The sequence below is a fragment of the Oncorhynchus kisutch genome, linkage group LG24 (genome assembly GCF_002021735.2).
Source record: "Oncorhynchus kisutch isolate 150728-3 linkage group LG24, Okis_V2, whole genome shotgun sequence".
Taxonomy (NCBI): Eukaryota; Metazoa; Chordata; class Actinopteri; order Salmoniformes; family Salmonidae; genus Oncorhynchus; species Oncorhynchus kisutch.
The window spans coordinates 35,312,618-35,331,055 of NC_034197.2; the positions used below are offsets into that span (position 1 = coordinate 35,312,618).

Below are 18,438 nucleotides of genomic sequence, written 5' to 3' on the forward strand. Positions count from 1 at the left end.
CCCCAACAAAAAAATGACAAAACATGTTTAAATATTTGCCACAAAAAAGGTACACTTGGATGACTGATAGGCCTACTCATAGTCTGATGAGGTGTCCTCTTTGGAGATGGAGAATTTCCCCGTCTACACATGTAGAAGAACTGTGTGTACGAATGAAAATGCCTCTGCTAAAGATGATGAGCTTAATAAAAGTGTCCCTACCCATTCCTCTTCTGAGATGGTAGGAGATAACTGCATCTCCCTCCGTAAGCAGACAGACCACAAAACCACAGATCACTCAACCTTTCCACTTAGCTGGCATTTCTCTTATCTCAGCCACAGCCACAGCCTAACATGATGACATCTAGCTGAGGGTCTCAGATGATTTTGTTTGCTCATGAAAAACATAGTTGTTCAAGTTAAACAAATTTATGTTGAAATATGACATATGATACCTTACATGTAAAAAATAATAATAAAAATAATGTTTTATTGTCACTTACACCAAATAGGTGCAGTGAAATGTGTTGTTTTACAGGTTCAGCCATAGTAGTACAGCGCCTCTGGAGAAAATTATGGTTACGTTTCTTGTTCAGGCACATTAAACAGTTTTTACACTTTTGTCGGCTCGGGTATTCAAACGCAGCAACCTTTCAGTTACTGGCCCAATTCTCTAAGCGTCAGGCTTCCTGCCGCTCTATTGGTTACAAGAAGTGTGTGTTTACCGTAATTTAGGCTAATATTAGTTGCATTTGGTGTTCATATGGGATTTTCACATGTCATTTTCTTTCTTAAGACATATGAAACTTGATAATAACCTCTACTCTTGTAGTTATTTTTTTACAGTTGTAAGCACTCTGTGACAATAATGCATGTACCTTTACTGTAAATATATCAACCCTACTAAACTACATCTTACTATCATGAAATACTGATTCATATGACCACAAGAAAACCATGGTTTATCTAAGTGTGGATGACTACTTTTTTGTCAATATGCAAGGCCTCTTCATTTACAATGGACACCTACAGTAAAATGTAACTTTATTTGTCAATTGAAAATTATTCTGTAAAATATAATATAGCTTTATCAAAGTGTGTAATTTCTTGAACTCAGAATACAGTAATGTAATAAATCGTGGGATTATTGGAGCTACATTGTCTGGCGTTTTCTAGGTGTGGTGACAAAGATGACCTGTATTTATAGTTTAAGGAAATGCAACCCTTCCTTATAAACCAAGGTAGTTTTTCTCTGCCTCATTTTTTCTGTTCTGTCGTGACTATGTGGTTCCTCCTACTGCTCTGGTATGCATCATCCCCACACCTGTCCTCCACTCAAGGCAAGTAGAAACTTTGATTAATAATGGAAGTCAATAGGATAGGAAATGTACTTTATTTAAGGGATATGTAGCCTTCTTGGAGTGCGTTATAAATAATATAACTGAAACAATTTCCCTCCATGCATTTACAGTTCCGGACAAATATATTGATACCCTTGCACCTTTCTTAAACAATTTCCTATTTCCTCTAAATTCAGTTGAAATTGAAAAAAACATTGATGCTGAATGTTCAACATTTGCAGAACAATTTTAGTTGTTTTAAAACTTAAGTTAATTTTTTTTTTTATTAATTGAGAAAACAAATACTTGGTTGTATGGCCATGATAACTACTGACAAACACTACTTGTAGCCATCAATGAACTTGCTGCACCTATCTGCTGGAACTTTGGCCCACTCTTCAGCTGCAAACTGCTCCAATTCTGCAATATTTGAGGGGTGCATTCCACCAACTGCTCTTTTCAGAACAGGGATTCAGATCTGGACTCAATGCTGGCCACTCTAGAACAGCGTTTATTTTATAACCATTCTTGGGTGCTTTATGATGTGTGCTTGGGGTCATTGTCCTGCTGGAAGACCCACAACCTTTGACGGAGACCCAGTTTTTGGACACTGTGTTAAACATTGGACTCCAAAACACCTTGATAATCTGCTGATTTCATGATGCCCCCGGTACCAGAAGCAGCAAAGCAACCACACAGCACTATAAAACCTTCTCCATGTTTGATTGTAGGGAGGGTGTTCTTTTCTTGGAATGCTCCATGAAGTTGGTTTACATAGGAACACCCCAATTCTGAAAGAGACACAAGAAACCCCAACTGAATTCACATTAACAAGCCTTAATTTTATGTGGACAGATTAAACAAAATCAGAGCTCTTTGGCAATACAAATCAGCTCTATGTTTACTGACGACCAAATGAAGAATTCAAAGAAAAGAACACCCTCCCGACAAGCAAACATGGGGGAGTTTCGATAAGGCTGTGGGGCTGCTTTTCTGCCTCTGGTACTGGGGACCTTGAATGTGTGCAAGACCTCATGAAATCTACAGACTATCAAGGTGTTTTGAAATCAAATGTTCATCACAGTGTCCAAAAACTGGGTCTCCATACAAGGCTGTGGGTCTTCCAGCAGGACAATGACACCAAACACACATCAAAACGCACCCAGGAAGGGTTCAAGAAGAAACAGTTCAAGAAGAAACGCTGGACTGTTCTGGAGTGGCCAATGTGTTAAGTTCAGGGCCTCGTTTCCCAGAGCATTTGTAGTGTTAAGATCATCGTTAGAATCTTCTTACGATGTATTTTTAGTAGCCGAGGTGTTTCCCAAAGCCTTCGTTAGTAGCATGGTTCTTAAAAACCTTTACACATCTACTAGTGCTCCAGACCATTCGTAGAGCGGCCAGGGGGCATCGTTAGATGCTTTTTTTGCCCTTCTGCATCACTTTATTTACAGAAGATCTCCGCTAAACATAGAATCCAGATGTTTATGCTGTCTGTGTGACTGTGACTGCCGATAATTTCAGAACACAGTTGACTACAATTACAAAGTTGACTACAATTACAAAGTTGCCAAAGTATTTGCAATTGTTACAAATAAGTGAAGAATAAAATGATGCTTCAAATGAAAAATGGAGATGACGGCATTAAAAGATACGCAGGCTATATGGGCCTATATAGGCTAGTTCAATCATATTGAAATACATGTAATGTTCAATCACTTGAGTTATATTTTGCGACTAGGCTACTGTCTGAAATGTTTCACCTCAAAGTGTTTCATGATGTGCCTAGTCTGTGATTTAGTGCATTATTATTGGTTAAACATAATAAGCCTCCTCAATAGCCTATTTGCAGCCTTAGGTGGTAATATCTCTCTAGGGTCATTTTCACTGCTTTTCAACCTCATTTTCAATATCTCCAGCACAACACTAGGTTCTACATACAGTGAGTGTACAAAACATTAAGAACACCTTCCTAATTTTCAGTTGCAGCCCTTTTTGCCCTCAGAGTAGCCTCAATTCGTCGGGGCATGGGGCTCTACAAGGTGTTGAAAGCGTTCCACAGGGATGCTGGCCCACGTTGACTCCATTGCTTTCCACAGTTGTATCAAGTTGGCTGGATGTTGTTTGGATGGTGGGACATTCTTGATACACACGGCGGGGAAAACCCAGCAGCGTTGCAGTTCTTGACACAATGTCAACTTATTTTAGAAAAATAAATTGAATTATTTAAGAAAAGTGCATGGGTGACAATATATTTAGCCATAGCTGAATTATTTCTATAAGATGTTAACACTGGAAGTAAATTGTCCAACAATACATACAATATCCCTTCATAGGCCTACAATGTATTTGTTAATTATAGATCATACAGATGTGTCTGCATTGTAAATGAGTAAATCAATTATTTTGTATGATTTTTAAATGTATGTTATTAATAATTATACAATTATTGTCCTGGATTTTGGTTTAAAAGCTTATTTTTTTGTTGTTGTCTAATCTTAACCTGTTCTGGATGCTTTTAACAAGCAATCAAACAAGCAATTTTGGCTTTTGAAGAATAATAATACCAAATACCTACTGCAGAGCCAAACTGAGTATATTCCTCTATCATATCAGATTATGAACATTGTACCATATTTCTACCACATTCAGAAATTGGGGCTAACATTTTTTGGTTAAATAGCGAGTAAATTAAGATTTCCCATTTACAGTAACCTAATAGCAGACCTGGGTTCAAATATCTCAATGACTTTAAAATACATTTCAAAGTCAGTATTCAGATATTTATTCTAAGAGACAAGTAGTTGAATATTGGAATTAACTTTGGAAATAGACTTGGAAAGCATTGGCATACAAAGACACTGACTCAAATACATTCCTAACCATTTAACATAGGTTTTTGAAAATAGTGAAAACACTTTCAAATATTATTTCAAAATATCTTCAAATACTTCCAATAGAAGTAGTTGATTTGGGCCTCATTATTAAAACATACTCAAATACACAGAAAATGAGTATATAAATCAAAGATAATCTACTGTACACATGTATTGAAACCATAGGTCTGGTTGTTAGTATAATATATATTTTACTGTGCAGTGGAAGACAGGTTGATCCTGCAGGGTGGGGATGGTCCATGTGAGGGCTATGTTGAAGTCTTCCATGATGGGAAATGGGGTATTGTTGGTGACCAGAAATGGCAGCTGAATAATGAGAAGGTCATCTGCAAGAGCATCGGCTGTGGGACATCCATAAGCTCTAAAGACATTATGTTGAAGAAGGTTCGGTCTACCACATGGATGAACGAGGTGGTGTGCAATGGAAATGAGAAGTATCTATGGGACTGCATGTTTCCTGGGTGGAACAGAAGCTCTAATACCAAAGATACAGTCAAAAAAATCACATGTTCGGGTAAGTGTTCTTTTAAGTTATTTACATATTCTGTTGTGTATTGGTAACTCTATCAGGTTGGATATTTTACTACATTGACAGACATTCTTTCTTCCCCTTTCCTCCACCTATCTTGTTGTTCTTCGGCTGTTTGGTAATTTACTTATGTTAATTGTTGGCTAATACTGACACTGTCACAAGGCCGATGCCTATATGGTATACCAAATACCGATATTAAAAAAGTTGTGCTACTAACTTTGATATTTAGCAAAATAACTTTTTACATCATCTGATTGTCAACTTGAATATTGACAATATTGATTTTATTTTGTGTTGTATTTGCATGATTTAATTCCATAAGTTAAACACAAAATTATGCATTTGAATTACATTTTGAGCCTCACAAGTCATATTTTTTTTATCACCAGATAAGATTCAGCTTGAGCTTGAGAGTTTGCCTGGGGTTAGATGTGCTGGAACTCTCAGGTACAAAAAAATGTCAATGGGGAAGGCCAAAGAAACTGGCTACTTTTGTAATCCGAAATGGGGTAAGAGCTACGTCTTGTTAATTTCATCTCTGATGGTAGCAAATACATACTATACTTTTTAGTTTTAGTTTTACCATTCGCATGGGTGAAATATTCATTCATCGTTTTTAGGCTGATTTGATTTTGTGTTATTATAAATTACTTTAAAATTTGGGACCCATGACATTTTTTGTTAATATACAATCTAATTATACTTTATATCATTTTGATAACAATTAACTTTCATTAGAACTTACTTTATATGCTTAATTAGGTTGTGCAAGCAATCACTATCCACATTTTGTTTTAGGTAGTGAATAGCAAAACTACAAATGTGTCAATTATCCAGGATGTTTCATTTGAAGATATTTCTTCTTTATTTTATAAAAATTTATTTCAAGAAGTATGGCTAGACTGTGTGAGCAGTGAAAACAATAGGCAAAATTGTATTTTATTTTTAGGGGGTTAGGTGCATTTGCATAATTGCAGAAAATGTGTTTTAAATTGTCAAAACCAATTCCGGGGAGATACCCAGGACCCTCATCTACTGTTCATCTTCCCCAATATCTACAGCACAATTTCACCCTTGGGTCGTAACACATGTCTGTTCTTTACCTCTGGCTCAGATAAAAAGCAGGCTGATATTGTGTGTGAACATCTCAAATGTGGCCAATCTAAAGGTCTCCCACCAGCCAGAATGTTCTCACAAATTGAGAATAATGTGGTCCTCAAACCTACACATTGCAGCAACACAGAGCATCAGAAACATATCTGGCAATGTATAACCAGTCCTAAAGTGGTATGTACAGAACCTGTCTCCGTGATTTGCTCAGGCAAGTATTTCATATTCACCTCACCACATTTTTTTTCACCACTGCTAACAGTCATTGATCTTACAACCACTATCTTCTAATCTCAATTGTTTCATATAATTCTTACACTGTATATGTGATGCATTAAGGTGCTTTAGTGTCTAACTGTTTGCAGATTTCACCCTTCACTTTTGGGGTTACATTCATAAGGTTTTGCAGTTCTATGCCCACTGAGTAGTTAAAGTTAGTGGAGGTCTTAGTGGAACAACCTGGTCTCACAGCATTTCGTATTATTCTGTACGTAAAATCCATGACACTCCGTTTAGTCTGATATCTTACGTTTCGTACGGTATGTATTAATTTGTGGATATCCATCACCCATTTCGTATGATATGTTACGAATTACAATTTGTATTATATGGTACGAATTTACCAAACGCATGATATGTTACGAATTGTAGCTAGGTGGCTAACGTCCAGTCGAAGCTCACATCAACAAGACCATGGTGCTTGCCTACAGAGCAGCAAGGGGAACTGCCCCCTACCTTTAGGCTATGCTCCAACCATACACCCCAACCCTAGCACTTCGTTTTGCCACCTCTGGTGTCCTGAACCAACACTTGCACTTGATTCCCCTCCACCCCCCTAATTTCTAGCTTTGACTCTGATAACTACTTTATTGAGGAAAAGTGTACTTACTGTTGTTGGCAATTTATTCTTCAATAACACAAACTCCAAAGCAAATGAGGGGGAGAAAAATTGGTTTATTTGAGAAGGACAAATCAATATGTTATGCTGGGAGGTAGATGGTCAATCTCTCCTGTCCTGAGCTTTTCTCCACCCAACTAAGGAACAGGATGCCATTTATAACCCTCCACCCAAGTTTGGGGTTGACCAATGAGATGTCCTTGCAGGACAATTGGCCAATGGCCAAATACCAAGTATCCTGCCCCAGACTCAATGTACAGACTCAATGTACAGAATGTAGCACATGTGGCTCTCAGGACTGACAGCACACAGATTCTAAACAGATGTTGAACTGAAAACCAACTCCTATTGATCGTTAATCCCAGTCCTCTCGTCCTCCGCATTGTGCATTTATCTTCAAAATATTCTTATACTGTGACTGTGATATGTGGTTGTCCCACCTAGATATCTGAAGATGAATGCACTAACTGATTGTAAGTCACTCTGGATAAGAGCATCTGCTAAATGAGTCAAATGTCAATGTATCAAAGTTCCGATATCTGCCTGTGCACTATGATCACCTTCTGATAAGACTAATTTAACAACATATACACTGTCTATGTCAACTAATTTTATAAAAGTGGAACGTTTTCATGTTACCTTTGTAAGTGTAATTACCCCAAAAAATTATGATTTATGTCCAACAGATCATCACAACTTTCGTTTACAAGGTGGAAGCAATGTCTGTTCTGGACAGTTGGAAGTGGAAGAGGATGAAGGTGTTTGGAAACCTGTATGCCAAAGCCAATACAAGCTGAACAAATCAAGTGATGATCTGTGTTCACACATGCGGTGTGGCAAAAGTCACAGTCAGGAAAACATGGTCTGTGACAGTTCCAAAAACATCTCACTGGATTGTACAGGTAAAGCTCTCTAAAGGGGTAACATTTTCATTCTTTGAGACAGCGCTACAGTGTCTGCAAAAATTTGCAAAAATCTGCAAAAATCTGCAAAAATCACAAATGTTCTAAGGTTTTGAATCACGAGCAAAGCTTTAAATAGGCAATCTTAAAAAGGGAAAAGACTATCAGAGTTAAACTTATTTAGTGTATGTATTTAATTTATTTGATGACCAATGCTGCATGTTTCTGTTTGTTGTGCATGGGGGGAAAAATAAAATAATATCTTTCTAGAAGTTTTTGAGAATTATTGTTCAATGTGTTTCAGACAAAATCAACATATCCCTGTTGAAAGATGACCAAAGCCAGAATGTCAATCATTGTTTTGGGTCAGTACACTTCAACCACTCTGGCACCCTGGAGGCTGTGTGTTCTACTAATTGGGATGAGAAGGATGGACGAGTCGTGTGCCGAGAGTTGGGTTGTGGAGAGGTTGTGTTAGTCGGCTCTGGGAGTAAACTCCAGAAAGATGGAAAGCATGACCTAGTAGATTGCAAAGACTCTGAGGCTTCACTGTGGCACTGTCTGGCCATGCACCATAAGAACCCAACCTCATGCAGGAAAGCCACTGTCATCTGCTCAGGTACTATACATTACACAACACAGAAAACGTGAGAGCAGTAGGATTGTTTTCAGCATTGTTTATAGAATTACAACAACATGAAAAATATGTGGAAAACTATTACCACTATTTTGTTCATTTCAAATGCTATATCTAAAGAAGTAGAATTTTGGTTTCTAATCTTCAAAAGGCAATTGCACATCTGAGCTATCTTAGTAGCAGGTGCATGGTAACAGCCGAATAAGATGAGAAAAAAAGAAGGACGCACACTGCTCTTGCTAGTATCACTGCTCTTTATTCAGCTTGACGTATCGGCCTCAAGGCCCTCTAGGAGCAGTGATACTAGCAAGAGCAGTGTGCCGCCTTTATCTTCTTTCTCATTGGTTTATCATTTTCTAATTTTCGCATTTTTGTAATGTGCTAAATTGTAGGTTTGTTAATACTTGGAATAATATAAACCGTTTTTCATACTCTTTTCCCCTGACATTGTTCTCCAGGTAGTGTGAAAGTGCGTTTGTCAGATGGCCCTGGGAGGTGTGCTGGAAGAGTAGAGATTCAGCATGAAGGAGTGTGGAAGAGCATCCGTGAAAGCAACTGGAAGGAGGAAAACTCCAAAGTGATTTGCAATCAAATGATTTGTGGTGATGCTATGGCTAATACTGATTCCTTCATTCAAGGAACAAGTCAAGTATTGAGCAATGAGGTGATCTGTACTAGTAACTCTAAATCTATCTCTAACTGTATCAAGTCAACCAAGAAACAGCCACAACAACAGGATACAAACAAGATGTTAATCTGCCAAGGTATCCGTTTTTTTTCCTTTTTTTGCATATTAAACTTTACAGTTTATTATGGCAAGTTTGTTTTAATCATAGGTACACTTTTACCCAAATATAACTATTTTCTGCTTTGATGCTGCAGTTGAATATGGTTTGTTTAGGATTACATGTGTTTTACTGATTGGTGGAACTTTTCCCCTGCCTCTCTTCTGATTGTTTAGAGCATGCGGTGGTGTTTCTGACGGGGGACTGCTCTGGCAAGGTGGGCATAGAGCAAGCTGGGAAGACTTACTGGCTGTCTGGGTCTAACGCCACTTTTGATCGTCAAACTGCCATGGTGGTGTGTCAACAGATGGATTGTGGGGATGCTACCTCATTTACCTTTGAATCCACTAGTGGAACCACTGATTTGTGGAAATACTCTTACAACTGCCTGGAAAGGAAAAAATCCCTTTTTGACTGCGAGCGGAGTGAGCATCTGTCAAACCACAGTATAGTCTCTGTCGTCTGCTCAGGTACACAGCATTCTATTGACAAAAACATTTGACATCCCATTCCTCTCTCTCTCTCTCTCTTTATTTACAATGGTTGATTATTTTATTTTTCAAAGGAGAATAACTGTATATGATGATAAAAGGTGATGGTAATAATTTGATAATAATACTAATAGTAGGTCTTCATGGTGTTCCTCCTTATCTCGGGCTTTGCCCTGAAAGGTAGTAAAACAGTACGCCTGAAAGTTGACACTAAAGACGAGGTAAAATGCTGGGGAAAGGTGGAGGTGTGCCTCGACGGAACGTGTGGAGGTGTTTGTGAGGATGCCTGGACGGATAAGAAGTCCGACATGTTGTGTAAAGACTTGGATTGTGGATCAGCCATCTATCCTCTGTCCTTCCTGAGAAAATCACAATCAGCTTTAGACAAAATCACCGTCAGCAGTGTGCACAGAACCCAGCAGACAACTAACATCAGTCAGTGCAACATGGTCAAAAACGTTGACCAGTCTTACTGTAAGGACAAGCCAGCCTATGTTGTTTGCTCAGGTAATATCATGTAACAGTCCCTGTTTTCCATTAAATCCATATTTTTGTCATTTTATTCTCACAGTATTTTGCTAATGCAAGACAGTTAAAAAAAAATTGATGTCATTATTCCAATGCAGGAAGTGTCAAGGCCAGGCTAATGGAGCATAGAGACAGATGCTCGGGTAACGTACAGGTGTTCTACCAAGGAAATTGGATCCCTGTCTGTAAGACTGCCCTAAACAACAAAGATGTCCAAAATACTATATGCCGAGAGCAGGGTTGTGGACATGGTGTCAAACCTCTCTCGTTCTTTGGCCCTTCATCTGCAAACAGTGGGGCTGTTGTGTCAGGCCTCACCTGTAGTGCAAACAGCAATTCTTCGGCAGAGTGCACAGTTACAGTTACTAAGACCAACAACCAACAATGTGCCCTCGGTGGTCTCCAATGCTCTGGTATTTTGTTTGTTTCTATGTTTTCAACACCGGAGTCAAAATAAGAGAATATATTGTAGAAAGTTTACAATAACAGCTATACTTTTTCTTTACTATTTACAATCTCCATATGAAAGTCATTATGTACACAATAACTAGTTTGTCTTTTGTAAAAAGTATAGTTTGGGGCCCTTGCATTCTTAAAACTGTATTTGCCTGAGGGTTTCCTCACTTATCTTTGCAGTTTAGTCATTTAGCAGATACACTTATGCAGAGCAATTTGGATCAAGTATCTTGCTCAAGGGCAAATCCACAGATTTTTCAACTAGTCAGATCTAGGATTTGAACCAGGAACCTTTCGGTTACTGGCCCAATGCTCTTAACTGCTAGGCTACCTGCTGCACATGCTTTGCTGTGTTTAACTTGGCCCAACCTTCACTGTGCCTTGTGTTATTTCACAGAATGGAGGAGAATGATGTTGAAGTTAGGGAACGGGACTTGTGAAGGGTACGTGTTTGTGTACAGTGAAGCAGACAGTCGGGCTGTCAGCAGCGATGGTTGGACTGAGACAGAGAGCAAGGTTTTGTGCAAAAACTTGGGCTGTGGAGCCTACATAAAACACACTGCTAAGGAAAAGGCAGATTATCATGATCTCTTGTGGGGGAAGAAGTACAGCTGTAAAGGGGAGACAATCAGCATCTGGGACTGTGAACTAAACGACAGGCCCTCTCTAAACCAGTCGATCTACCTACAGTGCCAAGGTAAGATACAGATCAAATAATTGTACAAGACAAATAATTCCAAATACTCTCACTGATAATGGTGTGATTTTTGCCTCTGCATATCTTTATTCCAAAATGACAACATTAGTCACTGTAGAAACATATACACAATGAGCCTTAGGCCCCACGTGACACCCTATATCTATGAACACAGGGGCGATGTCCGAAATATCTCCCCTTCATTCCAAAGTGTGCACTTGTTCACTCCCCTTCACTGATTTGAAAGGAAAATCATGAAACTTCCAACATGAAGTAGGGAGATATTATTGGGACGTACCTAATATATTCCTGAATGTACTGTATATTTAAGCAATAAGGCCCGAAGGGGGTGCGGTATATGGCCAATATACCACAGCTAAGGGCTGTTCTTAGGCACGACGCATCGAGGAGTGCCTGTACAAAACCCTTAGCCGTGGTATACTGGCCACATAACACAAACCCCTGAGGTGCCTTATTGCTATTATAAACTGGTTACCAACTTAATTAGAGCAGCAAAAATACATATTTTGTCATAGTATGGTCTGATATACCACGGCTGTCAGCCAATCAGCATTCAGGGCTTGAACCACCCAGTTTATAATACCATATAAATGTTGTGGTATTTAAATTGCAGAGATTAGTGATGTTACTGCTGAAGGACTGAGTCGCCTATATGTTCTTACACCTATGTTTCCCCATAGATGATCTCAAAGCAAGCCTGGGAGAAACAGGTAACTGCTCTGGGAAGGTGCTGTTAAATAACTTGCCAGTGTGTTATGATAACTGGAGTGAGAGTCACTCCAAAATAGTATGTCAAGAGCAGCAGTGTAGCAACAGCATCTCATTCAAAGAAATCGACAAAGGAAGTCGAGGTGATGCACATTTCGTCAGCTGCATTGGCTCGGAGTCCTATCTCGGACAGTGCAAAACAATAATAGGAAGGTGTGCTAGAGGATTGGTTTCTGTGTCCTGTGCAGGTAAGAGTTCAATATTAACTTTGAAGACGTGTAGATGACAAGCGATAACTAATGGTGTCATTAATGCAGTAGTGATGTTTCCATAACAGAGGTTAGCAGTGCAGTAAATTGTGTAGCTTTATCATTTATTTTTCAGGTGGTGTGAAATTCAATTCAACTCAGAAATGTGGAGGGAACATTAAGGTATTTTATCGAGGCACCTGGGAGTCGGTATGTCTACCGAATATGTTCTCACAAGAAGGTCGATTACTTTGCAAAGAGCTAGGATGTGGCATTCCTCAAAGTCTCCGACCGGATCAGATTGAACAGTCAGAAGAGGAAAAAGAAGGAAAAATAATACCGGAGACATCTCTCAAATGTTCCAATGAGAATCGCAATTTACAGCACTGCATCATCAAGAAGAATGAATGTAAAACACCTGGTGTAATCTACTGTGAAGGTACTGCAATGACCACACCACCATTAGTTGTTCAAAGTGCTAATTTCCAATGTTTCAGGTTGTAATTAGCTATAGCGCGATGTAGGAGGTAACCTTGTTGTCAGATATGTTGCTGACTGTGGGGCTCTATCTAGCTATCGAAGGGCAAAATATTTCTCTCATTTTTCAGAATTGCTTTTGCCATCTTAGTAAAACTCAAAACACTCTTTCTCTAAAATCTTCGATGGACAAAATGTGTACAGTCTATGTCTTAAATTATAATATTTCTCCCCAATCACGTAATATGATTTCAGATTATCCAATCAAAGTGCCCATTCCCCCGATCCCCATCAACTGGTATGTTGGTCTTTCCCTTGGACTGTTGTCTCTGGTCATGGTCGTTGCCCTCTGCTTCTTCATGCGAAGACGATTTGTAACCAGGTTCAAGTGTAAGTGCAATTTCAACGGCTGATAATAATACTGTAGCGATTTACCAACTAAAGCCACTTACAGTAAAATAGCCAAATTGAAGGACACCTTTGTAATAATTTGTGTATCTGTATAGTTCTGTCACAATTAGGAAATTATCCCAAAGTGGTATAGATCCTAACCATAGATATAAGACTCATCCTTGTATCTTTGCCATTATAGCGTCTGTGGCGGCATGGGCAGCGTCATTGAGGCTATCTCAATTTTAAAGTATTCAATTTTCTTCTTCTTTATTGGCTGATTGCTCCCAATTTATAGGAATCCCCACCCAGTTGACTACTTTAAAATGGTGGAAGCCCTCAACGGCAATGTCCATGCTAAAATAGGTTATATTCTTGATGAGTCCTCTATCTATCTCTATGTCCTAAACACATTTCAAATGCATTTGTACAATTAGCCACCACTACAGGGCATTCAGTGAGCACTTTGACAACATGGTCTAAACTAGAAACAACAACACATTGAATCAAATGTTATGGAATATGTGAAAACAACAACGTGAATGCATTTAAATACATGTTCTTAATATGTATGCTTTGGAGAGACTGAATTTTTTAAAATTAGTGTAATATTCTGGATCCAGCGAGATTCTCAACGAGAAAAGTGTCTGCTTTTGAGAGTGGAGACTATGAGGACGTGGAAACCAACGGAAGTGAACTATTTGGACCAATGGAAATGAGAGATTTGAAAAGCCACGGTGAGTCCATATATATACATATAATATCAACAACACATTATATACAGTGCCTTGCGAAAGTATTGGGCCCCCTTGAACTTTGCGACCTTTTGCCACATTTCAGGCTTCAAACATAAAGATATAAAACTGTATTTTTTTGTGAAGAATCAACAACAAGTGGGACACAATCATGAAGTGGAACGACATTTATTGGATATTTCAAACTTTTTTAACAAATCAAAAACTGAAAAATTGGGCGTGCAAAATTATTCACAAAAAAAAGGTCGCAAAGTTCAAGGGGGCCGAATACTTTCGCAAGGCACTGTAGTATATAAATTCAGTGTTTAGTGTAGCAGAGAGAGAACCTTGTCGAATGACAGATATACAGTGTATTCGGAAAGTATTCAGACCCCTTGACTTCTTCACATTTTGTTACGTTATAGCCTTATTCTAAAAAAATCCTAAAATCCTCATCCACGCACAATAACACATAATGACAAAGCGAAAACAGGTTTTTAGAAATGTTTGCAAAATTATTCAACTTAAAAAACAGAAATACCTTTATTTACATCAGTATTCAGACCCTTTGCTATGAGACACAAAATGGAGCTCAGGTGTATCCTGTTTCCACTGATCATCCTTGAGGTGTTTCTACAACCTGTGGTAAATTCAATTGATTGGACATGATTTGGAAAGACACACACCCGTAATAATAAGGCCCCACAGTTGACAGTGCATGTCAGAGCAAAAACCAAACCATGAGGTCGATGGAATTGTCTGTAGAGCTCTGAGACAGGATTGTGTTGAGGCACAGATCTGGGGAAGGGTACCAAAACATTTCTGCAGCATTGACGGTCCCCAAGAACACTGTGGCCTTCATTATTCTTAAATGGAATACGTTTAGAACCACCAAGACTCTTCCTAGAGCTGGCCGCCCGGCCAAACTGAGCAATCGGGGGAGAAGGGCCTTGGTCAGGGAGTTGAACAAGAACCTGATGGTGACTCTGACAGAGCTCTATAGTTCCTCTGTGGAGATGAGAGAACCTTCCAGAAGGAAAACCATCTCTGCAGCACTCCACCAATCAGGCCTCTTTGGTAGAGTGGCCAGAGGGAAGCCACTCCTCAATAAAAGTCACATGACAGCCCGCTTGGAGTTTGCCAAAAGGCACCTAAAGACTCTCAGACCATGAGAAACAAGATTCTCTGGTCTGATGAAACCAAGTTTGAACTCTTTGGCCTGAATGCCAAGCGTCACGTCTGGAGGAAACCTGGCACCATCCCTACGGTGAAGCATGGTGGTGGCAGCATCATGCTGTGGGGATGTTTTTCAGCGGCAGGGACTGGGAGACTAGTCAGGATCGAGGGAAAGAAGAACGGAGCAAAGTAAAGCGAGATCCTTGATGAAAACCTGCTACAGAGCACTCAGGACCTCAGACTGGGGCGAAGGTTCATCTTCCAACAGGACAACGACCCTAAGCACACATCCAAGACAACTTAGGAGTGGTTTCAGGACAAGTCTCTGAAGGTCCTTGAGTAGCCAGCCAGAGCCCAGACTTTAACCCGATTGAACATCTCTGTAGAGACCTGAATATAGCTGTGCAGCGACTCTCCCCATCCACCCTGAAATAACTTGAGAGGATCTGCAGAGAAGAATGGGAGAAACTCCCCAAATACAGGTGTGCCAAGCTTGTAGCGTCATACCCAAGAAGACTCAATGCTGTAATCACTGCCAAAGGTTCTTCAACAAAGTACTGAGTAAAGGGTCTGAATACTTCTGTCAATCTGATATTTCAGTTTTTTATTTGTAATACATTTGCTAAAAATGTTAAAACCTGTTTTTGCCTTGTCATTGTGGGGTATTGTGTGTAGATTGATGAGGAAAAAAACTATTACATTATTTATAAAATAAGGCTGTAATCTAACAAAAATGTAGAAAAAGTCAAGAGGTCTGAATACTTTCCGAATGCACTGTATATGACAGAAGGGATAACTACTGTAATGATAAGGGGTCGAGAATGGATCACTGTAGCTGTCCTAGTAAAATGAAGTGATGCGTTGCTGTACCATCCCTCTCTGTATCTCCGTTCCTACAGAATCAGAGAGTGGCGGAGACAAAGAGAATGGCAGACGAAGTACTGCGTCTTCCCTGTCTTATGATGACATTGCTGAGGAGGAGAATGTCCCAGCTCAACCAGTATCCAGTGGAGAAGATGGAACCAGTAGCCCAGGCCCAGGTGCTGGACCTTCTGCTACCCACGGTAATATAAAGGTCCAGCTCAGTTACATACATGCATACATGAATGTGTTGTGTCTTTGGTCCTATGTGGCTCCGTCGGTAGAGAATGGTGCTTACAACACTGAGGGTCTTGGGATTGTTTCCCACTGAGGTCCTACATATGAAAAATGTATGCATGCATGACTACAAGTCGCTTTGGATACGAAGTGGCTGCTAAATAGCTTAGATTATACTATTTTAATGTGTTGCTCTGTACCACATTTTTTACAGAACATGCTACCTACGAGGTGGAGGAAGATCAACAGGAGAGCTATGATGATGTGGTGTCAATGATCACGCCAGCTGAGACCAGAGAGGAGATTGCAGAGGTCCATGAAAGACCCAAGCCCAAATGCCTGGCGATCCATGATGACGAGGATTACCTGGAGCCTGATGGTCAGAAGTGAGCAACGTGCAGGCTTGACATGATCTGTTGTGTAACAGAACTATGAGAGGTGATTATGGTGTTTTGATGATATGGTTTATATTGACACTATGCATCATTGAATGATATACATAATTTTTTCTACTTTATGAAGGAATTAGCCAGTAATTTATCATTTTAATCATGTCATGTAAAATTACTACTGTTTGGTTGATTGAATTTGACAAAATAGCAAAAACACACATTACCACATCAAATGTCATCTGGAGGGTATTAAATAACCCAGTGTGTCTCTCATTTTGATTGTCTCATTGGTCTACAGGATCCCAAAGTTGGAGGGGAAAAGCTGCCTGCATAAAAAAAACTCACATTCCTTCATATAATATCGGTATTTCTTTTTTATATTTAAAGATACAATTATTCAAATTTCTTGACTTTTTTTTGTCTAACATTTGATATTGCTTCAAAAAAAAATCTGTTTTGATTAGTTTGTTGTGCCATGGCCTGTAAAACAGAACTGATTGACACGGACTCAATAGTGTCTGTCTCACCACAACACATGTATTCATAAAACATGATCTTGAAATGTGATGTTTCCTTCCATGAAGACCTGCAAAATTAACTGCTTTTAGTGAATGCATCAAAGCTCATAGCCAACAGCTGTTTTTCAATCTTTTTTATTGTACTTTTTTTTTTAAATGACTACTTTTACCATTTATAAACATAACATTTTAAACATTTTGTATTTTTAATTGCAGTCGCATTGTGCAAAAAAAATGATGTTGTTTTTATTCTGGTCTTCAACTTAATTATGATGATCTTACATCAATAATAATATTTTTCTTCCTTTAGAAGTTGTTTAATGTTAAGGATTATAATGTATGAATGTAGTAGTTAAGAGCTTGTCTGTCTTTTGTTTAAAACATGTCTGTTTTAGTGTGTTGTTTTTTTATCTATGAAATCATGTTTGGGATTTGGTGACTGGAATTAAAGAATAGTATCAATAGGTGGAAAAAAAATGAATATCCAGTGTAAAAAAATCAGTCGACTTAAACTTAAAAAATTAAGACATTTGAGATGATGATGAGATAAAAAATATATAATTAAGAATACTGGCCCTGATTATGTGATTAAAGTGTCTGATAGTTTTTTTTATGTAATTCACTTTGGACAAAAATGAAAATGCACTGCTATAATAACATACTGTGATGTCAGTATTGTGTTGTTTTCTAATGAGATCCAATTATTGGCTTTATTGATCCTGTCGTGTTTATACAACATTTCACATGAAATGATTCAATTGATGGTAATTATATAGTATATGGTTTTTCCTACATATTCTCAATGTTTACAGTGCTCCAAAAACTATTACAGTGTAGAGAAGTGAAAACAGTGAAGGGACATGCACATACTGTAGGTAAGAGTTGACAATACTGTGAAAAAGGACAATAGATTAACCTTCGTTAGACTGTAATATTATCTACTGTAAACACGGACTGACTGGAAACAGAATCAGGTGTTCAAGACATAGGAGATTGCTTTGGTGTTGTGTATTAAATTGTATGTTTTTGAACAGCTATAGTTTGATACACAGCATAAAAAGCCATTTACCATCACATCACATTCTCTCAGGCAAACAAAAAGGATTCTGTGACACACAGCCTGTTACACCTACAAAAAAATATTCCCATGACCAGCTATAGTGTTTCTAATGAAAATACTGATATATGTTGTCCCTTTACGGCAGACACATGCAGTACAACAGCATCCCGCATTACATGCGCTATCAGGAGTTGTTCGGTGCCCATTGAGGTCCCAGGACTGAGGATATACCCAGCGGGATTCATTTTTAAATGGTGATTCTAGTGTTATGTGTAAACATCACACACAGCCTCCCACTCTAGCAGGGGGCTCTTGTAAAGGTAGGGATGCATGATTAAAAAAAGATGCAGGGAGATCCTGGTTCGAT

At 38.8% G+C, this 18,438-nt stretch overlaps 1 protein-coding gene across 2 annotated transcripts; it reads left to right on the plus strand.

The window, feature by feature from the left end:
• The first annotated feature begins 1,245 nt into the window (after positions 1-1,245).
• LOC109869552 (antigen WC1.1) lies at positions 1,246-17,683 on the plus strand. Of its 2 annotated transcripts, none has more exons than XM_020459770.2 (18): positions 1,246-1,319; positions 4,416-4,727; positions 5,135-5,254; positions 5,860-6,066; positions 7,440-7,655; positions 7,960-8,274; positions 8,751-9,056; positions 9,254-9,547; positions 9,749-10,075; positions 10,195-10,509; positions 10,950-11,249; positions 11,951-12,226; positions 12,363-12,665; positions 12,959-13,093; positions 13,717-13,830; positions 15,903-16,067; positions 16,316-16,539; positions 16,792-17,683. In XM_020459770.2, the coding sequence occupies exons 1-17, from the start codon at positions 1,262-1,264 to the stop codon at positions 16,489-16,491; spliced, it is 3,939 nt and encodes a 1,312-aa protein (XP_020315359.1). In that variant the 5' UTR covers positions 1,246-1,261; the 3' UTR covers positions 16,492-16,539; positions 16,792-17,683. The 2 variants fall into 2 exon arrangements, with proteins under 2 accessions (XP_020315359.1, XP_020315362.1); XM_020459773.2 differs by having other exon boundaries at positions 10,195-10,239; positions 16,792-17,576.
• Positions 17,684-18,438: the final 755 nt, after the last annotated feature.